At 46.7% G+C, this 22736-nt stretch overlaps 1 protein-coding gene across 11 annotated transcripts in view; it reads right to left on the bottom strand.

Annotated features, from left to right (window-relative positions):
• The window catches only part of RBMS3 (RNA binding motif single stranded interacting protein 3), a 599905-nt gene that overhangs the window by 39243 nt on the left and 537926 nt on the right, over positions 1-22736 (bottom strand). For all 11 annotated transcript variants that reach the window (XM_064169766.1, XM_064169760.1, XM_064169764.1 and 8 more), the window contains one exon: positions 8851-8961. In XM_064169766.1, coding sequence (XP_064025836.1) covers positions 8851-8961 — 111 coding nt within the window. The remainder of the gene's footprint in view (positions 1-8850; positions 8962-22736) is intronic.

The following is a 22736-nucleotide window of genomic DNA, read 5'->3' as shown; positions in this document are numbered from 1 at the left end:
TGAGGCTGCACTCAATGCCTCTGTCCATGTCACATAGAAATGTGTCAGAAATTGCTCTTCTGGCAGATGTTCTCCTTGACTCCATACTATAGGAAGATTTGAGGAGGTGATGGGAGCAGCACACTTGCCTTTCAACTTACCAGTAATGCCAACTGGCAGAAAACAATTTCATCTTCATAAAGGCAGACAGGAATTATGTTCTTGTTAGATGAAACACAAAGCACAGAAACTGGGAGATGCAAATGCACTCACAGTTCTCTCACAGCACTGAAATATTGTGTTGCCCTGCCACAAATGGCTCTCTTCCTCAGGCACTTTATACCACTCTTTGGCCTGGAATGTTTGCTGCAGTTGTCTGTGTTCTTGAGGCAGGCAATGAAATCCAGAAATGATGGATTTGCAGTGTGCCTTTTCACCTGGCATCTCGATAGGCTTAGTGCATCCTCCTGATTGAGGAGTGCTTAGTATAGCAGGAATGTCAGATTTTATGCAGACAATTCAGTATTAGAAAATCAGTGAGAGGGCTTCCAGAAGATACTAAAATAACTCATAAAACATGAATTATTTGAGGGTTTTGAAGAGAAAGGAAACTTCTCCTTCCTATTCATGGCAAATGGTTTCCTAAACAAAATCCTTTGTGCTTTCTGGGGCCAATGACTGAAGGCTTCCCAAGGGGAAGGCAGCTGCCTGTGAGTGAGGCTGTAGGAAAACTGCTCTCTTTGGGCAGCTGGATTCGATGTTCCTAGCTGCCAGCACTTAGCCAGAAATGCCCCTCCTGTGCTAGTGACTAAATGATCAAGTGCAGGCAGGGATGGGGGCAGCTGCCCCTTGAACTTCCACTAAGATTCAGGGCTGAGAAACTGAAACTCAAATTTGGTTTCTAGTGTCAAGGCAGGAACGGGCCAGAGGTCAGCCTTACTCAGGTGACTTGCTGCACTGAAAGGCTAACAAGTGCTCCCCTGGGAATGGTCTTCCCTCTGCAATGGCTTCAGCTTGGACAGGGTATTTTAATCTTTCAGGGAGCATCAAAAGGCAGAGTAATTCCCACAAGATCTGAAGCATTCTCCTCCCCCTCTACTCTGCCCTGCTGAGACCTCATCTTGAATGCTGTGTTCAGTTTTGGGCTCCCCAGTTTAAAAGGGACAGGGATCTGCTGGAAAGAGTCCAGCAGAGGGCTATGAGGATGATGAGGGGACAGGAGGTTGGACTGGGTGATCTTGGAGGTCTCTTCCAACCTGGTTGATTCTATGATTCTAAGTGAGAAAAACATGTTATGATAATTAGGAAAATGGTTTGTCTATGTAAGTGAACCTACAAAAGGCCTTTAAAATAAAAACTGCTTTGCATATTGCAAGCTGTTAAATTGATTTGGGACAGATTAACAGCCAACATCAAGCAGAATTGTTTGTGGCTTTTTGGCTTGATGGCTTAAAAAAACGTGACTCTATGGCAGCCTATTGCACAGCTCTAAGGATAAAATTAAACCATATAATCATAACAGAAATGTGTAGATTATCACAGTATCACAGTGTCACAGTATCACCAAGGTTGGAAGAGACCTCACAGATCATCAAGTCCAACCCTTTACCACAGAGCTCAAGGCCAGACCATGGCACCAAGTGCCACGTCCAGTCCTGCCTTGAACAGCTCCAGGGACGGCGACTCCACCACCTCCCCGGGCAGCCCATTCCAGTGCCCAATGACTCTCTCAGTGAAGAACTTTCTCCTCACCTCCAGCCTAAATCTCCCTTGGCACAGCCTGAGGCTGTGTCCTCTTGTTCTGGTGCTGGCCACCTGAGAGAAGAGAGCAACCTCCTCCTGGCCACAACCACCCATCAGGTAGTTGTAGACAGCAATGAGGTCTGCCCTGAGCCTCCTCTTCTCCAGGCTAACCAATCCCAGCTCCCTCAGCCTCTCCTCGTAGGGCTGTGCTCAAGGCCTCTCCCCAGCCTCGTTGCCCTTCTCTGGACACGCTCAAGCATCTCAATGTCCCTCCTAAACTGGGGGGCCCAGAACTGAACACAGCACTCAAGGTGTGGTCTAACCAGTGCAGAGTACAGGGGCAGAATGACCTCCCTGCTCCTGCTGGCCACACCATTCCTGATGCAGGCCAGGATGCCACTGGCTCTCTTGGCCACCTGGGCACACTGCTGGCTCATGTTTTGTACATCTCCTTTAGAACTTCCTTGGCCATTTCCCCCCATTTTTTCATGTTATATTTTTACAGAACATGTTAGGAAGTTTCAGTTTCCTGTCAGGATGGATCTGTCCAACAGAGCTGCTACTGGCAGGCTGATTAGGACAAGGGGCAATGGATATAAGCTGCAGCACAGGAAGGTCCACCTCAACATGAGGAAGAACTTCTTTATTCTAAGGGTCCCAGAGCACTGGCACAGGCTGCCCAAAGAGGTTGTGGAGTCTCCTTCTCTGGAGCTTTTCAAGGCCTGTCTGGATGTGTTCCTGTGTGACCTAAGCTATATTGTATGGTCCTGTTCTGGCAGGGGACTTGGACTTGATAAAGTCTGGAGGTCCCTTCCAACCCCTAACATCTGTGATCCTGTGAAATTCTGAGGTTCTTCCTTTAACTTCTTACATGAGAAATTCATTGTGACCTCCATTACTATTCTGCTTGCATGAGGATCTTAACTGAATATGGTGCTGAAGGTGTTCTTACCAAAGAGAAATCTTGTGTAGGGTAACTATTAGAGTGTCATTTCAGATTGTCCTGGTAGGGCATTAATCCTGCCAGGCTGGTTTAACCCTTGCTGTCCTCCTTCTGTTGCAGGGGCAAATCCCTGGGAAGTTGAGCCAGATGAGCCCTTGAGGGCTAGGAAGCTTAGCACCACATGTCAGGTGTCTTGTGCTGCTCTCACCATGCCTGTGTGATCAAAGGGGGCAGGAAGCTTTCAATTCATTGGCCACAACAATGGTGCTAGTGCCAACTGGCCAGTTTGATTTTCAAACTGAAGTGTTTACAGGGGGATGAGTTAGAAACTCTGCCTTTCTGCACCTGCCTTGTCTGCCTCAGCCATCCTGCCTCTCTTCGGCTGGGGCTCGGTAAAGGCGGCCGTGTGTTGCACCTAACACCAGCCAGCTCAGCAGCCTCTTTCTCCCTCTGCCTGAAATGTTTTATATGCTACCCTGGGATCACTATCGCGAGTTTGAAAGTGTCTTTGATACAGGAGACTTACTCAGGGACCAAAAGAGTCGTGAGTGCATCTGCCAAGACTCCAGAGGCATAGTTAGAATTCTTCCTGTTCTCTCCTTCCTATTTCCCAAGTTCTGATTGGTTAAACTGTTTAATTCTGGGCAGTTGCTTCCTGCTAACTCAAAATCCAAAGAATCTCCTTCTATAATCAGGTGACACACTTGGTGGCTGTGGGGAGGCCTGTGGATGTGGTCTATCTGGACTTCAGCAAGGCCTTTGACACTGTCCCCCACAGCAAACTGCTGGCTAAGCTGTCAGCCCATGGCTTGGATGGCAACACTCTGTGCTGGGTTAGGAACTGGCTGGAGGGCTGAGCCCAGAGAGTGGTGGTGAATGGTGCCACATCCAGCTGGCAGCTGTCACTAGTGGTGTCCCTCAGGGATCAGTGCTGGGCCCCATCCTCTTTAACATCTTCATAGATGATCTGGATGAGGGCATGGAGTCAGTCATCAGCAAGTGTGCAGATGACACCAAGCTGGGGGCAGATGTGACTGAGTTGGAAGGCAGAAGGGCTCTGCAGCGGGACCTTGACCGCCTGGACAGATGGGCAGAGTCCAAGGGGATGGCATTCAATAGCTCCAAGTGCAGGGTGCTGCACTTTGGCCACAGCAACCCCATGCAGAGATACAGGCTGGGGTCGGAGTGGCTGGAGAGCAGCCAGACAGAGAGGGATCTGGGGGTGCTGATTGATACCCACCTGAACATGAGCCAGCAGTGTGCCCAGGTGGCCAAGAGAGCCAGTGGCATCCTGGCCTGCATCAGGAATGGTGTGGCCAGCAGAAGCAGGGAGGTCATTCTGCCCCTGTACTCTGCACTGGTTAGACCACACCTGGAGTACTGTGTTCAGTTCTGGGCCCCCCAGTTTAGGAGGGACATTGAGATGCTTGAGCGTGTCCAGAGAAGGGCGACGAGGCTGGGGAGAGGCCTTGAGCACAGCCCTACGAGGAGAGGCTGAGGGAGCTGGGATTGGTTAGCCTGGAGAAGAGGAGGCTCAGGGGTGACCTTATTGCTGTCTGCAACTACCTGAGGGGAGGTTGTGGCCAGGAGGAGGTTGCTCTCTTCTCTCAGGTGGCCAGCACCAGAACAAGAGGACACAGTCTCAGGCTGCACCAAGGGAAATTTAGGCTGGAGGTGAAGAGAAAGTTTTTCCCTGACAGAGTCATTGGACACTGGAATGGGCTGCCCGGGGAGGTGGTGGAGTCGCCGTCCCTGGAGCTGTTCAAGGCAGGACTGGACGTGGCACTTGGTGCCATGGTCTGGCCTTGAGCTCTGTGGTAAAGGGTTGGACTTGATGATCTGTGAGGTCTCTTCCAACCCTGATGATACTGTGATACTGTGATACTGTGGAATTTCCCTGATCTTTAATATTAATAATGAAAACTAATATTCATAATTCATAACTATTAATTTCTGATACACAGATCTATGAACGGATATTGTGACACCTATTAATCATTTACTCTTTCTTGCCTTTTTAGTTTTCTGTGAATGACTTAGGAGTTTTAAAGATAGTAGACATAAAACTAAATGTTTCTTTTGGACTGGTTGACTTCAGTTTTGTTAACCCCCAAAATTAGTATTTGGAAGACTTCCCTCATTTGGCCTTTAAATAAATCATTCTTTTGTCTAGTTAGGATTTTTTCTTTGTTTGGGTTTTTTTTTTCCTCTTTTAAGTTCTGCCCCACTCTGAGGTCTGGGACAACAACAGGTGCAGCAACACCTCCTAGGTGTAAACAGGGAAGGCTTTCAATTGTCATTATCGGAGATCCACCTCCTCAAAAAGGCAGCTGAATTTTGAGACGTTAATCAGATGTGTAGGGAGAAGGAAATGCCAGCTGAAGTATGAAGTAGGAAAAGGGAGATCTTAGCTGGAAGGTGTCCAGATAAGGGTGACAAAGTTGATGAGAGGCCTGGAACACAAATCCTATGAGGAGATGCTGAGGGAGCTGGGGTTGTTTAGCTTGGAGAAGAGGAGGCTCAGGGCAGAGCTCATTGCTGTCTACAACTACCTGAAGAGAGGCTATAGCCAGGTGGGGTTGGTCTCTTCTGCCAGGTAAGCAGCAACAGAACTAGGGGACACAGTCTCAAGTTGTTCCAGGGCAGGTCTAGGCTGGATGTTAGGAGGAAGTTGTTGGCAGAGAGAGTGATTGGCATTGGAATAGGCTGCAGAGGAAGGTGGTGCAGTCACCATCCCTGAAGGTGTTAAAAAAAAGCCTGGCTGGGGCACTTAGTTCCATGGTCTGGTTGATTGGATAGGGATGAGTGATAGGTTGGACTGGATGAGCTTGGAGGTCTCTTCCAACCTGGTTGTTTCTATGATTCTATATGGCATACACTGAATGCATTCTAAGAAGTTATCAGGGAATGCTGTAACCTTGAAAGATAAGACTGTGTAAAGGGCTAAGGCAGGCAAGACTTTCTTTCAGTTGCAGGGAAATAGATTCAAGATATTATTACCATGCACTAGAACACTCATTGACTTTCAGAGTCCCTTTTCTGCCCCCTCAAATGGATTTGTTACTATAAGCATTGTAACAGTGGTCTCAATTCAGAAGAGAAGTTTCTAGTTTACATTAAGTTCGTGAGAAAATGAGTGCCAAAGACAATGTAAGAGTCAGGAAAATGACAGCCAGAAGGAAAAAATTATGGAAGCTGCATAGCAGCCAGAATTCATTCTTAATCACATTTCTGAACCACAGCAATCACACATGCAGAAATTCTCACTGGTCCTACTACTTCCTTCAATTTCATATGTTTAGAGGGGGACAACATTGATAGGAATTCTCGGATATAATTCCTAGTTGTTCTCGAGTTGGTGGATGAAACACTGTGCTAGTTTGAAGCAGGGTAGAATGTTTTGGTGAGAAGAACTAGATCATAGGCTGTGAAAGGAAAACGGTGGTGATGCCTACTGCACTCAGAAGTCTCGCTGAGGAGTTTGGGAAGAAGAAATGAAAACATTAGATAACACTCTTGCCATTTTTCACTCACTCTGCCTTGGGCTGCTGACTGAGCTGCATCTCCCTAACCTCACCTTCCATTTGGCCTAACCCACTTTGCTTCTTAACCTTTTGGCAGATCCTCCATTCTTCCTTAGGACTGGGGTAAGGTTGAGAGGGGCAGGGGGAAGGTGCAGGGGTGGTTGAGAGCCCCTCCTGGGAGGCATTGCACTCAAATTTTTCTTCTGGGCACTCAGGTTTCTGGCAGGGCTGTTGTGTTTCTGTATTACCTTTTACCTTGTCTATTTCTGTCTATAACTGTCTATACTGTAACTATCTGCTTGTATATTGTGCTGCTGTAAATAAATAGCTTCATTTGTATTCCCAGAGACGGCTGAGACTAGTCTGGGTGATTTCTAAAGTGTGGGGGGGCAGGGAACACCCAAACCATTACAAACATTTAAAATAGCAGGAATAAACAACAAACCACCAGTATCTTTTTCAAGGTGAAGAGGCAATGGAGTTAGAATTACACCCACTAGATGTGGACAGGAAGATAAGAGTATCAGAAAGAGAAGTCCCAATACAGTGGGGTAAATACCTTTGTGCAGATGTAACTTGATTCAGTTCCTTAAACAAGTAAAATAAAGTTGGAAAGCTGTGTTCTATAGGTTAATATCAAGTAGTAAAGAAAACCCAGTGCATAATAGATCTTTCATATAATTACTACATAATGTGTGCTAAAGACATAAAAGTGCAGTGTTTATGCCTGCATTTTAATAAAGACATACATGTGCATGTGGTGAGCATACATCCACCCTTCATATCAGCACATATTGTGTGTAGGGACTTCTCAGAGAATTTTAATGATCCTTGTTAGGAGTAATTTTGCCTTTCTCCGACTCTAGGGGAGTTATTTGAACCTGACATGTGCAGCTTAAAGAGAAAACTATTGTTGAAACATGCATGTTCAAGTAGAATCTACTGGGAACACAGCTGAGCTTAATCCACAGTCCTGTTTCTGAACCTGGATCAAACTATGCGTGGTTGTCTGCTACAGTGTGGAAGCAAGGAGCAGATCCTACCATGAAGCCAGAATGCCCATTTCCCAGTGGTGTAAAACCTCCTAGATTGACAAGCAAACAGGCTCTGAGTAGAAGCCAGACTGACCATGGAGTACTTCATGTTTACATGAGAATTACTACAGATAATTCTTGCTAAGTACAGAGTAGGGTTTGTTGACCTACTGTTTTACTACTAATACTTCCTTGCTATTTCTGTTCTGTCATATCTGATACTGACATTAAGATGGTTTTAGAAACATGTTTGTAGACACATGTTTGTGTGGTATAGCAATAGGATGTTGTGGAGGGCCTGTAGGCTCAAAAGCAGACTGATTTATGCCTGCTCTGCCTGGACATGTCTCTCTGCCTGCACCAGGGGTAAACGAGCACAAAGGGGCACAACAGACTGGGGCCATAAAGTCAGTTGCCCAGGACACCTGATTGTGTAAGCCCCCACGTGCCCAGCTCGTGCCTGCCTGGTGCTGGGCCCCCATGATTCCCATATTTGGAGTCCAGGCCTGTGGGTTTTGCCTAGGATGGTGAGGTTTGGCTGATTGCCAACCTGATTGGTCATTCGAGTGGCCAATGAGACCATTGACTCTCAGCCCACAGTTAATCAATAGGGGTGCACAGGCTCACGTGCAGCCTGCCCCACATTACTTGTGGCTCCACCACATGCTTGCTTCCCTGCCTGCCTGCCTGTGTACTGCCTTGCAGCTTTATGCCTGCCTTTGTATGAGTGCCTGGTGTGCACATTGCCATGGGTTGCCAGGAGCAGACCCACTTGTCTGCATTCGATTGGCCTGAGTAACCAGCATTAGACCCATGCTCAGACTGCACAGAATCCTGCCTCTGCACCTGGAGTGCCTGCCTACGAATTCCCTGGACAGAGCATCCAGAAGGAGCCAGCAGCATAAGGTCAGAGACTGCCATTTCCCCTGAAGCCAGAGGATTCCAGCCTCAAAGTCCACAGGCAGAGACCCTGGAGAATTGGACATTCATAAAGGCTGTGATGTAGCCCTGGAGGGTGGTTGCTGATTAATCAGAATTGTGAGTAAATACTTGAATGCCTCTGTAATTTCTGTTACCTCTACCATAAAGCAGAAAACAGCTTTCAGCTCACCTTTGCTGGGCAAGTAGTATATGACCCCAAGTGGCATTAAGCCGTGGGGAAAACTCTCTCTCTGTTAATAGTTTCAAAGTTTGCTAGTTATTAATAAGTTTCTGTAGATAGATATCCTAGAATGTTTTCATAACCATGTAAGAATATTAATAATAAAGTTCAGTGGTTGGGGGTGGCAAGAGTTGAAATATTGGAAGCTAATAAATATATATATATATATTTTTATAATTATCCTCTTGCATTAATTAATCTCTCCCCTCCACCACAATTGGCGTAGGTGGCAGAATCCCCCTCCGCCACATAGCAGCATATGGTTTGCATATGCCTGGGTCATGATCAAAAACACTTTGTTCTGCTTGCCTGGTCAGGGCCAAAGATTTATGGATACAGAGGAAAAACCAAAGTAAAACACAGCAATATTAACCAGCAAAAAAGTGAAGCGCTGAAATCCCAAGAGCAATACATTACCTTGAGAAACTCAGTAAGCAGTATAGGAAGTAGAATGTCTGATCTTACCGTTCCTGTTGTGCCCAAGGAAAGGTGGTTCATTTGCTGGGTCAGAGGGCCCATCATGCTTGCTGGCTGCATTGACATAGTGTGGTCCATTGTTGGTGTTATCACAGCACCCTACAAACACACAGCATTTATACTTCAAGTTTTTGCTCAATGGCATGCTCTAAATGAGTGAAGCTGGCTGAAAACTTGGCATGAAGCTTAAAAGAGACGAATATATCTGTCAGAAGAAATATGTTTTGTTCCTGTTGGCAACCAAGCTACCCATTATTTGTGCTCCTAATGAGGCCATTTTATGTCAGTTCCAATTAAGCACTATTTTTCACTTCACTGCTTCTGACAAACAAATGCATATGTTCTTCCTATGATGAATGCCACTGTACACTGCAAAATGCCTGCCATTGCTGCTTTTCCATAGCCCATACAAAGCAATCTCACAGACAGAACACATATGTCACTGGCTTCCATCATAATAGATCTTCAATCTATTATGGCAGTCCTCTTGGATTTTTCCAGTCTGAACCAAGAACCCTTATTCAAGACATTTTTTAGGTGTGCTGGTTTGAGCCTAGCTGAGATACTTTGGTGAGAAGGATTAGATTCTAGGCTGTGAAAAGGAAACAATGCTGATGGCTGCTGCGCTCATAGGCTTGCTGAGATGGATAAGAACAAGAACATAAATTTAGATAACAGAGTCACTCTCTGGCTCCTTGGGCTGCATGAACTTCTCTCTAACCTAACAGGAACACAAACATAGTTAAGCAACTTGCTCTTGGGCTCTGGGGCTGCATGTGCTTCTCTCCCTAACTTGCTAACTAATCCTTCTGCTTCCTAACCCCCCTGGCTGACTCTCCAAACTCTCCTTGAACAGAAGGCAGTCTAGGGTAAGGTAGAGGGGTGGGAAGAAGGTGGAAGCCCCTCCTGGGGGCTCTGGTTTCTGGGAGGGCTGCTGTGTTTCTGCCATCACTTTTAACCTGTATATTTCTGTCTATAGCTGTATAGACTGTAGCTATCTGCTTGTATCTTGTGCTAAGCTGTGAATATAAAGCTTCATTCAATTTCCAGCTGGGCTGAATCTAGTCTGGGTGATTTTCTTAAGTGTGGGGGGGTGGGGAACACCCAAACCATCACAATAGGTGATTAAGTCAGTCTGGCTACTGACAGTGAGTTTGGTAGTGACACCCATTTAGAACACATTTACATGGTGTTTCAAAGCATTTTTTTCCTGCATGATAAAACAAAGATATTAATAATAAACAACATATGAACTGAATCAAGTGCAAAACCTTGGCAACAAATGAAACAAAACATACAACAAAAAAGCCTTGGAGAAAGCTTCTTTGCCATTCATATCCCTTGATTTTTGTTCTCCCACTCCCCAAGGTCCAATGATGAGAGGATTCTGCCCCTTTACTCTGCTCTCCTGAGATCCCACCTGGAGTCCTGTGTGTGGTTCTGGAGCCCTCAACACAAGAAGGACATGGAACTGTTGGAACCAGTCCAGTCGAGGCCATGAAGATGCTCAGAGGGTTTCAGTAGCTCTGCTATGAGGACAGGCTGAGAGATTTGGAGCTCTGCAGCCTGGAGAAGAGAAGGCTTCAAGGAGACCTTATAGTGACTTTCCAGTATCTGAAGGGAGCCTATGGGAAGGCTGGGGAGGGACTGCTGACAAGGTCTGGTAATGACAGGACAAGGGGTAATGGGTTTAACCCGGCAAAGGAGAGATTTAAGCTAGATGTTAGGAAAGGGTTCTTTGGAGTGAGGGTGGTGAGACACTGGCACAGGGTGCCCAGGGAGGTTGTGGAGCACAGAATCACCCAATGTGATCTTTGTTTTAAAGTTCTTTCTGTTTTAAAGTGCTCTTAGATCTACAGCCATAATTTCCATGCATGGAAGTGAATATATTTAATTGAAAATATTTTTTCCTCTATCACTTTCAAAGAAACAAGACTGATTTTATCAGCTACCCACACTGCACAACCCCTGTATGGCAGCAAACTGAAATCACAGGAAGGACACTAAATACAGCCTGGAGGTGGTGAAGTCACCATCCCTGGAGGTGTTCAAGCAAAGCCTGGATGAGGCACTTAGTGCCATGGTCTGGTTGAATGGATAGGGCTGGGTGCTAGGTTGGACTGGATGATCTTGAGGTCTCTTCCAGCCTGGTTGATTCTATGACTCTATGATTCTATGAAGCACTTGCCAACAAGCAGAAATAAGTTTATGTAATGGCATGTCACCTTATGTGCCTGAAGGGTGGGAAAGTGACATCAGAAATAGAATGCGTATTAGAGGGGCTTTAGGAACAGAGAGTTCACTACTTCATAGATGTGCTTGGGGGCCAGTGGGAGGAAGGATTACTTAGTCCCAGCTTTCTAGAATAACGAACTGTATTAAAGGCTTCTGTCTTAGTCTAGTGTTCCAGTACTGATCTTTGACCCAGGGCACACACACCAGCTGAATAAATAGTTTTTAAAGCTGGCAATAAGCATTTGCTTATTTTACAGTTTACTTTTACTTTATTTAGTAAGCTTTAACAAGTTGAGTATAATTACAAGCTCCATTTTGTAAATATTGGCCCATACAAAGCCAGTAAAGATTAGAGTAGAGAACTTTCTGTTCAAATGTGTTTACAGACAGACTATGCAGTCCTATAAACACCAGGCCATTCCATCTGAAAAGTTATTACCTCCTACCAAATGAATGTCTTTGTGTTATCAAGAACATGTTATTTCTTGCAGTTTCACTAAGCTGGAAGGATGCCCTTCCTTATCAGACAAACATGTCTACCAAGGATTAATACAAACCCACTCCAGCATGCAGTACTGTTTTTTCTTTTCAGATAAATGCACTCTCTCTGCATACTTAATAGATAACCACCACATTTCTATTGATTTACTGTGCTGTCTAAATCAGCTTGTCTCATCTACCTGCCCTGCTTCTTACAGGCAGCAGGAAAAATAGAATCCTCTTCTCAGAAGTGAGCCTAGCCAAGGGCTGACAACTATCAGAAGGACAAACATTCTAACAGCTCTGGAGCTCCCAACACAAGGGCATCAAACTGTTGGAGCAAGTCCAGAGGAGGGCCATGAAAATGATCAGAGGGCTGGAGCAGCTCTGCTATGAGGACAGGCTACAAGAGTTGGGGCTCTGCAGCTTGGAGAAGAGAAGGCTTCCAGGAAACCTTATAGTGGCCTTCCAGTGTCTGAAAGGGGCTACAGGAAAGCTGTGGAGGGTCTATTGATAAGGTCTTGCAATGACAGGACAAGCGGGAATGGGTTTGAACTGGCAGAGGGGAGATTCAAAGTAGATGTGAGGGAAGGGTTCTTTGCAGTGAGGGTGGTGAGACCCTGGCACAGGTTGCCCAGGGAGGCTGTGGCTGCTCCCTGCCTGGAGGTATTGAAGGCCAGGCTGGATGAGGCCTTGAGTGACCTGTTCTAGTGGGAGGAGTCCCTGCCTATGGCAGGGGATTGGAACTGGATGATCCTTTAGGTCCCTTCCAATCTAAACCATTCTATGACTGAATGATTCTATGATTCATGATTATCGCAGGAATAGTAAAGCTAGGTATGAAACCCTCTCTGCCCTCTCTCATCAACTCTGCTGGGAACCCTTGTTGATATCCCAAAAAATCCAATCATATTTCAAAACCAAAGGAAAGTTATTTTCTCTTTCTCAATGAAAAGACACCAATCACTTTGGTATTTACTAGCTAAGGATAGATTAAATCAGGACTTGAGTACAGTGATGAAGATGAGCAAACATCAGTTAATGATGTATATTCTGCAAATCTTAGGATTTGATTCAATTTAATACAAATATTGAATTTAGAACCTTGCCAAAAATGAAGTAGAGTGAGCAGGAACCCCAGGCCCTGCATAAAATTAAGCAGCTTTTGCTTTAGAATGAGCAAACTTTGCAACAGACTTTATCCCAATGAGTTCTGTTTCTGCAGCAAGTAATAAACCACAACTACTGTAGTATTTCTACTCTCTGGCACAAATTCAGGTTCTTACTTGGCCCCTTCATAACTTAGTGAATCTTCTCAAAGCAATGCTTCCCCTTTCTCAGTTTTTTTCCTGCATGTTTGTGAGATTCTTTCCTCAGCTGGAAGTATATGACATAGGTCCAAAAGAGTTACTACTCCAAAGGGGGTCTTACAGTATTAAAAATCCAAATGTGGTGTGGTAAATAAAGAATAGAATAGAAACATAGAATCATAGAATCAAGCAGGTTGGAAGAGACCTCCAAGATCATCCAGGTCAAGCTAGCACCCAGCCCTAGCCAATCAATTACACCATGGCACTAAGTGCCCCAGCCAGGCTTTGCTCCAACACCTCCAGGGACAACGACTCCACCACCTCCCTGGGCAGCCCATTCCAATACCAATCACTCTCTCTGCCAACAACCTCCTCCTAACATCCAGCCTAGACCTGCCCTGGCACAGCTTGAGGCTGTGTCCCCTTCTTCTGTTATCACAGTATCATCAGGGTTGGAAGAGACCTCACAGATCATCAAGTCCAACCCTTTACCACACAGCTTAAGGCTAGACCATGGCACCAAGTGCCACGTCCAACCTTGCCTTGAAGTGTCCCAGGGACGGCGACTCCACCACTGTTGCTGATTGCCTGGGAGAAGAGACCAACCCCACCTGGCTACAGCCTCCCTTCAGGTAGCTGCAGACAGCAATGAGCTCTGCCCTGAGCCTCCTCTTCTGCAGGCTGCACACCCCCAGCTCCCTCAGCCTCTCCTCACAGGGCTGTGCTCCAGGCCCCTCACCAGGTAATAGAAGTGATCCTTCTGAATGTAGTACCTTACCTACAACAACAGCCAAGGGTTTGATAGTTTCTTTCACACTGTCCTTGTTCCTGTTAACCACATGTCCTGTCCCCAGGTTGAAATGCTGGTTAAAAAGATACCACTGAAGCACAGGGTGGTAGGGGTTGGAAGGGAACTCTGTAAATCACCTGGTTTGACGCCCATGCTAGAGCAGCATTACCTAGAGTAAATCACCCAGGAACACATGTAGGCAGGTTTTGAATGCTTCTAGAGAAGGAGACTCCAGAATCTGAGCAGCCTGTTTCAGTTCCCTATCACCCTCAAAGTGAAGATTTTTCCCATTCTGTTTACATGGAGCCTCCTCTGTTTCAGCTTGTGTTCATTGCCCCTTGTCCTGTCACTGGGCACCGCTGAGAAGAGTCTGGCTCCACCCGCCTGACACTTGCTGGTTAGATATTTATTATTGACATCCCCCCTCAGTCTCCTCTCCTCCAGGCTAAAGAGGCCCATCTTCCTCAGTCTTCCCTCACAGGGCAGATGTTCCAGTCCCCTAATCACCTTAGAAAATTTCCAGTAGCTCCCTGTCCTTCTGTCATGGAAGATCCATGTCCTAGCTTGCCCAGACGTGATCTCATGGCTCCTTCTCTCTGATGGAGAGGAGAAGCAGAATGCATGGAGAAGACAAAAGGCTTGGAGACAGCCATGTTCAGGGTCCAAGACTTGCCCAGACTTGCTCTTCCCAAAGAAGGGAAAGCAAGCTCCTGACTTCACCTAATACAGTCAGGTTTGGCAAAAAGCCCTTCTGATTGGTGAGTCTCTGTGGCCAAAGAGCCACTGCATTCAGATAAACGATAAATAGGCTTTTGCCATGTGCCTGTGCTGCTTTTTGCCTGCTCTGCCCTGCCACATTATGCTCTGCTTTGCCTGCAACGACTCTCAAGGCACCAAGATAACTCCCTTCAAGGGTTTGGGTACTGCCTGATACTATTTTGTGAGTAAATATTCAAAACCCTTCTCTAAGAAATTCTGTAACTAGATTTATTGTGCCTTCTGCCTTAGCAGCAGGAAGGAGCCTCTCGAGTCCCCTGGGGGGCAAGCAGTATAATTGAAACTAAAAACTTCTTTCCAGTTCTAGGTTTAATGTTTGCTCTTGCTAGTTATTTCTTACAGTGTTCTAGTTTTGCCTGTTCCCTGTGTGTGCAAGTATCCAAACTCTGCATTTCAAACACTGTAAAGAAGTGTTCTGGTGAGCTTTAATGTTCATAAACAATTGTCATAGTTATTAATAATCTTCACCTGGACATCAAAATTAATATTGATTATTAATTTTGCATAACTCCTAACACCTTCTTGAACTGGGAAGTCTGGAGCTGGACACATTATTTCAGATGAGGCCTCATCAGGGCAGATTAAGAACAGAAATGGCAACATAAAGAGATAAGGGAAATGCAGCTGATGCAACAGAAAGAGTTTTTTATCAGTAACTGTGTGCACAAATAAAGCATCAGGAGCAGTGTGGCCAGCAGGACAAGGGAGGTTATTCTTCCCTTGTACTCAGCACTGGTCAGGCCACACCTTGAGTGCTGTGTCCAGCTCTGGGCCCCTCAATTCAAGAGAGATGTTGAGGTGCTGGAAGGTGTCCAGAGAAGGGCAACAAAGCTGGTGAGGGGCCTGGAACACAGCCCTGTGAGGAGAGGCTGAGGTAGCTGGGGGTGTGCAGCCTGCAGAAGAGGAGGCTCAGGACAGACCTCATTGCTGTCTACAACTACCTGAAGCGACATTGTAGCCAGGTGGGGGGTGGTCTCTTCTCCCAGGCAATCAGCAATAGAACAAGGGGACACAGTCTCAAGCTGTGCCAGGGGAGGTCTAGGCTGGATGTTAGGAGGAAGTTGTTGGCAGAGAGGGTGATTGGCATTGGAATGGGCTGCTCAGGGAGGTGGTGGAGTCACCGTCCCTGGGGGTCTTCAAGAAAAGCCTGGATGAGGCAATTAGTGCCATGGTCTGGTTGACTGGATAGAGCTGGGTGCTAGGTTGACCTGGATGATCTTGGAGGTCTCTTCCAACCTGGTTGATTCTATGATTCTATGATTACTTGGAATGAGGTTGGTACTGGTTTATCAATGCATTGCATCAGGGATTACATCTGTGACATTATCTGTGTATAGGCCTTGAGTGACCTCTTCTAGTGGGAGGTGTTCCTGCCTACGGTGGGAGGTTGGAACTGGATGATCTTTGAAGTCCCTTCCAACCTAAACCACTCTCTGATTCTATTTTATGTTCCTATCAGACCTGAAAAGACAGTAATGTAAAATCACTTTTAAGGAAAGAGGAAGCATTTCTCTTGCAAACAAAAAGTTGCCAGTGCCTAAAACGCTATTTGCATGGTGACCTAAATCTCTTCAATAGAAATAACATCTCAAGAGAAAATCCACTGAACAAAGGGGCAGTATTTGTGAAAACATGTCTGAATTGCTGAATTGCTCTAAAGCAGAGTTTGAGAGCTCCATGCTAAATCTTTGCAGTTCAAGGCAAGGTTGGACGTGGCACTTGGTGCCATGGTCTGGCCTTGAGCTCTGTGCTAAAGGGTTGGACTTGATGATCTGTGAGGTCTCTTCCAACCTTGGTGATACTGTGATACTGTCTCTACATTCAGGCTGGAGCACAAGCCAATGTGCTCTCACTAGATTGAAAGAGAAACAGTAGTTTTCATACCCTTCTCCAACTTGCCCCACGAATGAAATAAAATAACTGGCATTATGTCTGAATAAATGAGAGCAATTTTGCTGGTACCAGGAAGGAGCCTCCAGAAGTTAGTAAAAGACCTGCTATAGTGAGGCAGAAAGGCCACAGAAAGCTCTTGCACATTCTTCTAACGTATGCTACAGGGGAAGAAGTCACATTTCTTTTGCTTTCTTCCTACTCTTCAGTTTTACAGTGCTTTTGTCTGTATGCTGGCATTATAAATCTAATCCACATAACACTGCTTTTGCTCTGTCAAGAAACACATTCAATAACAAAAGCACCCTCAGAATGCACACACAAGGCTTAGCATCCCTAGAAGACAGGAAACACAGAGGCTGTCCTAGAAAATAAAGAACAAATTTTTCTCTTGTTCTTTCCACTGCCAGATTTCAGAAAAAATACACAAAGGGATTTTCATTCCACATCAAAATAAGCTCAGACTTTAAAACCTTGGCACCACTGCTGAAAAGAAATCTTTATTTCATTCTCAGAATTCCTGACACTGTCTGCCCCAACAAGCTCCTGGCACAGCTGGCAGCTCATGGCTTGGACAGATTCACTCTGATATGAGTCAAGAAGTGTCTGGAAGGCTGGGCCCAGAGAGTGGTGGTGAATGGTGCCACATCCAGTTGGCAGCTGGCACTGGTGGTGTGCCCCAGGGATCAGTGCTGGGCACAGTCCTGTTCAATATCTTTATTGATGATCTGGACCAGGGGATTGAGTCCAGCATCAGTAAGTTTGCAGATGACACCAAGCTAGGAGCAGCTAGCTGTTGGAAGGACCTGGCCAGGCTGGATGGGTGGGCAGAGGCCAATGGGATGAGATTGAACAAGGCCAAGTGCAGGGTCCTACACTTTGGCCACAACAACCCCAAGCAGCACAACAGGCTGGGGACTGAGTGGCTGAGAGCAGCCAGGCAGAGAGGGAGCTGGGGGTGCTGGTAGAGAGTAGCTGAAGATGAGCCAGCAGTGTGCCCAGGTGGGCAGGAGAGCCAATGGCATCCTGGGCTGGCTCAGGAATGGTGTAGACAAGGGAGGTTATTCTTCCCCTGTGCTCAGCACTGGTCAGGCCACACCTTGAGTGCTGTGTCCAGTTCTGGGCTCATCAATTCAAGAGAGATGTTGAGGCGCTGCAAAGTGTCCAGAGAAGGGCAGCAAGGCTGGGGAGGGGCCTGGAGTACAGCCCTGTGAGGAGAGGCTGAGGGAGCTGGGGGGGTGCAGCCTGCAGCAGAGGAGGCTCAGGGCAGAGCTCATTGCTGTCTGCAGCTACCTGAAGGGAGGCTGTAGCCAGGTGGGGTTGGGCTCTTCTGCCAGGCAACCAGAAACAGAACAAGAGGGGACAGTCTCAAGTGAGGTCTAGGCTGGATGTTAGGAGGAAGTTGTTGTCAGAGAGAGTGATTGGCATTGGAATGGGCTGCCCAGGGAGGTGGTGGAGGCACCGTGCCTGGATGTCTTCAAGAAAAGACTGGATGAGGCACTTAGTGCCATGGTCTGGTTGACTGGATAGGGCTGGGTGCTAGGTTGGACTGGATGATCTTGGAGGTCTCTTCCAACCTGGTTGATTCCATGATCCTATGATTCTAAACTGTGAATATAAAGCTTCATTCTCATTTCCAGCTCAGCTGAGTCTAATCTGGGTGATTTCATAAGGGGAGGGGGGGGCAGAGAACACCTAAACCATCACAACAATTTAAATGTGAGCCAGCATCAGTGTTTAGTCTAAATTTTTACTTCCCTGCCTTACCTGAACCTTTCAAAAAGGATGTCATATTTGCATCCTTAGCAGTCCAATATATATGTATATGTGCATATATACATATATGTGAGGTGCATATATATATATGTATACATATGTGTGTGTGTGTGTATATATACACACACACAGATATATGTGCACTCACAACTGCATTTCAGAAATGATATTGTTATTGCTATTTCACTCACTCACTCCACACTGTTTTTTCAGCAGTGCATATTTTTTATTGCCTGAAACTCTCAGTGCAAGATTTGCTCTGCCAAAAGTACCTTAAAGCAACAGTGACAGGTTTGTAACTTCTTATTTATGAGCAACATGTGATAAATGAGAATAGCTTGTGTTACTGGCTGAAAACACTTGCTTTATTTTGCTCAGGGAAACATGCTCAGAATGCAAGAGGAAAAGCCTAAAAGCAGTATTTGCCTCCAGAGCTTCTGCTTGGATGTGGAGGAACAGAGCAGATCGATGGCATGATAGCACACATGGCATGTTTAATGTGGTAGGACCCTGGTTCTCCCTGGGTGTCAAGCCTTCCAGGCAAGGTGAGACAGCCACATCTGTCTCCATGAAGTCATGACAACAGAGATCTGATCAGATCAAGTACATAGCCTGCCGTCAATTCCTGCTCTTCTGGCTAAATGTAGTAATTTGCTGAGCATGGAAAATGGCTAACTGTGTTTGGGAAGGAAATTTCTGTGATGCTTCTTCTGCATACACTTCTAAACTCAACACTACAGTGGCCAGTGACAGAACAGCAGCTGTGATCTGTGACAGATATGCTGTGTTTTATTGCCTGCTTAAAACCAGGAGGGGTTTGTGCTGTGTGAGCTGAAATCTTGCAGCTGTGCTGGAAGAAAAGATCCACTCATTAGGAGGAGAAACATTGACATTGAGAGACATCAGACAAGTTGAGGAACTGACTACCAACCAGAGAAAAAAAGAAACAGAGAAGTAGGTTGGTAATATAACCCTCTGTATCCAGCAGAGGTAAGATGACAAAATGACAGAGTCAGAAGCAGCTGATCTGACTGTCTGTGCGTTAACATCACAACGTGGGAAGGACCTAACCACAACCAGACTTAGATGGAAGTATCTACAGCTGTCAGAAAAGAAGTGAGGTGGTGTGTGATGGTTTGGGTGTTCTCCTCCCCCCCACACTTCAGAAATCACCCAGCCTAGACTCAGCCAGCTCTGGAAATTGAATGAAGCTTATATTTACAGCTGGCACAATATACAAGCAGAGAGTTACAGTATATACAGTTATAGACAGACATAGACAAGGCAAAAGGTAATACAGAGACACAACAGCCCTCCCAGAAACCTGAGGGCCCAAGAGGGGCTCTCAACCACCCCTTCACTTTCCCCCTACCCCTCTCAACCTTACCCCAGTCCCAAGGAAGAATGGAGGTTTGGTCAGAGGTTCAGGAAGCAAAGTGGATTAGTACCAAAATTGGTGGGTGAGGTTAGAGAGATGCAGCTCAGCCAGCAGCCCAAGCAAGAGTGGTTATCTAATGTTTTTATTCTTGTTCCTATACATCTCAGCAAGGCTGTGAGTGCAGCAGACATCACCATTGTTTGCCTTCCACAGCCTGTAATCTAATCCTTCTCACCAAAACATTCTAGCCTGCTTCAAACTAGCACATAGAGTTACTGAATGAAGCGTGAAGGAGAGGCACTAAGGGGGCAGACAGCAGAGTGCTTCTCTGCAAGATCAATAATCCTTGAGAAGACACTGGAAAGAATGATCAAGGGATGGGTAGATACCAGGATGCCTTCATGCAAGGTCAAAAAGACTCTTGCAAACCAGAATGTATTCTTGATGGCCAATACAAGTAAGAATGTTTCGTACAGTTGCTCACAGTCTGCTGTTGAGTCAAAGTAATTCTTGAGCATTAAAGCTAAGCTCAAACCTGGGCTGCACTCTCAGAGCCATGCTGCCACAGAAACTGCCATGTAAGTAGGTATCCAACTGAGTAGCACAGTGAGACACCTTGAAATGCTGAGACTGATGTTGCTGCATTACTCTGGAATGCAGCTATAAGCTCAACATCCATCCTCCCTGAGAGCACACTATGGAGCACTTTCATCTGCTGCATCTAAATTCCTTTTTGTGAATCATAGAATCATAGAATCAACCAGGTTGGAAGAGACCTCCAAGATCATCCAGTCCAACCTAGCACCCAGCCCTATCCAGTCAACCAGACCATGGCACTAAGTGCCTCATCCAGTCTTTTCTTGAAGACCCCCAGGGACGGTGCCTCCACCACCTCCCTGGGCAGCCCATTCCAATGCCAATCACTCTCTCTGTGAAGAACTTCTTCCTAATATCCAGCCTAGACCTACCCTGGCACAACTTGAGACTGTGTCCCCTTGTTCTATTGCTGGTTGCCTGGCAGAAGAGCCCAACCCCACCTGGCTACAATGCCCCTTCAGGTAGTTGTAGACAGTAATAAGATCACCCCTGAGCCTCCTCTTCTGCAGGCTGCACACCCCCAGCTCCCTCAACCTCTCCTCATAGGATTTGTGCTCCAGGCCCCTCACCAGCTTTGTTGCCCTTCTCTGGACACCTTCCAGCACCTCAACATCTTTCTTGAATTGAGGGGCCCAGAACTGGACACAGTACTCAAGGTGTGGTCTGACCAGTGCTGAGTACAGGGGAAGAATAACCTCCCTTGTCCTGCTGGCTACACTGTTCCTGATGCAGGCCAGGATGCCATTGGCTCTCTTGGCCACCTGGGCACACTGCTGCCTCATCTTCAGCTACTATCTATCAGTACCCCCCAGGTCCCTTTCCTCCTGGCTGCTCTCAGCCACTCAGTCCCCAGCCTGTAGTGCTGCTTGGGGTTGTTGTGGCCAAAGTGCAGAACCCTGCCCTTGGCCTTGTTCAATCTCATCCCATTGGCCTCTGCCCACCCATCCAGCCTGGCCAGGTCCCTCTGCAGGGCTCTCCTACCTTCCAACAGATCAACACCTGAAGTTCATTTGCAAAGATTAAAGATATAAAAGTGAAGAAAATATCTCCTTTCCCTCTTCATTTTCCAAATTTAAAAGTTTTGTAAGGCTGATGAGGGCCAGTAATACAGAATCATAGAATCAGTCGGGGTTGGAAGGGACCACAAGGATCATCTACTTCCAACCGCCGTGCCATGGGCAGGGACACCTCACACTAGATCAGGCTGTCCTCATACAGCCTGGCCTTAAACACCTCCAGGGATGAGGCTTCCACTACATCCCTGGGCAACCCCTTCCAGGGTCTCACCACCCTCACACTGAAGAACTTCTTCCTTACATCCAGTCTGAATCTACCCATTTTTAGATCTGTTCATTTCCCCCTGTCCCATCACTTCCTGACATCCTAAGAAGTCCCTCCCCAGCTTTCTTGTAGGCTCCCTTAAGATACTGAGAGGTCACAGTAAGGTCAGAGCCTTCTCCTCTCCAGACTGAACAGCCCCAACTCCTTCAGTCTCTCCTCACAGGAGAGGTGCTCCTCAGGATTCCTTCTTATCCTAACTCTTAGGGAAGACAGATAGCAAAAGACACAAGAAATGGAACTCTGAGTGGGTAAGACTCTTTTCTAAATATATGATCACAGTATCACACAGTATCACCAAGGTTGGAAGAGACCTCACAGATCATCAAGTCCAACCCTTTACCACAGTGCCCAAGGCTAGACCATGGCACCAAGTGCCACATCCAACCTTGCCTTGAACTGCCCCAGGGACGGTGACTCCACCACCTCCCCGGGCAGCCCATTCCAGTGTCCAATGACTCTCTCAGGGAAGAACTTTCTCCTCACCTCGAGCCGAAATTTCCCCTGGCGCAGCCTGAGGCTGTGTCCTCTTGTTCTGGAGCTGGCCACCTGAGAGAAGAGAGCAACCTCCTCCTGACCACAGCCACCCTTCAGGTAGTTGTAGACAGCAATAAGGTCACCCCTGAGCCTCCTCTTCTCCAGGCTAACCAATCCCAGCTCCCTCAGCCTCTCCTTGTAGGGCTGTGCTCAAGGCCTCTCCCCAGCCTCGTTGCCCTTCTCTGGACACACTCAAGCATCTCAATGTCCCTCCTAAACTGGGGGGCCCAGAACTGAACACAGTACTCGAGGTGTGGTCTGACCAGTGCAGAGTACAGGGGCAGAATGACCTCCCTGCTCCTGCTGACCACACCATTCCTGATGCAGGCCAGGATGCCACTGGCTCTCTTGGCCACCTGGGCACACTGCTGGCTCATGTTCAGGCGGGGATCAATCAGTACCCCCAGATCCCTCTCTGTCTGGCTGCTCTCCAGCCACTCCGACCCCAGCCTGTATCTCTGCTTTCATTCAACAATAGATTTCAGACATGAAGTTGACAGATGAGGGAAATCCTGTATGAAGCCACAGTTCATGTTATGTATCAACTCAATCCTACATCACAGTGATTCATTCTGGTCTTGAAACACAGAGAAGTGTCCTTATTAGAGAGGACAGATACAGAAATTTGTCTCTCTGTCATGTTCTGTTAGATTTGTAATCTGTTATGTTAAACAAAGCCTTCTCTCACAGAGTAACAGAAGGAAAACCATTTGTCTGGGGTTCAGCGGGCACATGGCTCCTTCTCAACTGGGAGGGGACACAGCTG

The sequence above is a fragment of the Pogoniulus pusillus genome, chromosome 32 (assembly GCF_015220805.1).
Source record: "Pogoniulus pusillus isolate bPogPus1 chromosome 32, bPogPus1.pri, whole genome shotgun sequence".
Taxonomy (NCBI): Eukaryota; Metazoa; Chordata; class Aves; order Piciformes; family Lybiidae; genus Pogoniulus; species Pogoniulus pusillus.
The sequence above is the reverse complement of the archived record's forward strand: the minus strand, read 5'-3'. Positions and strand labels throughout refer to the sequence as shown.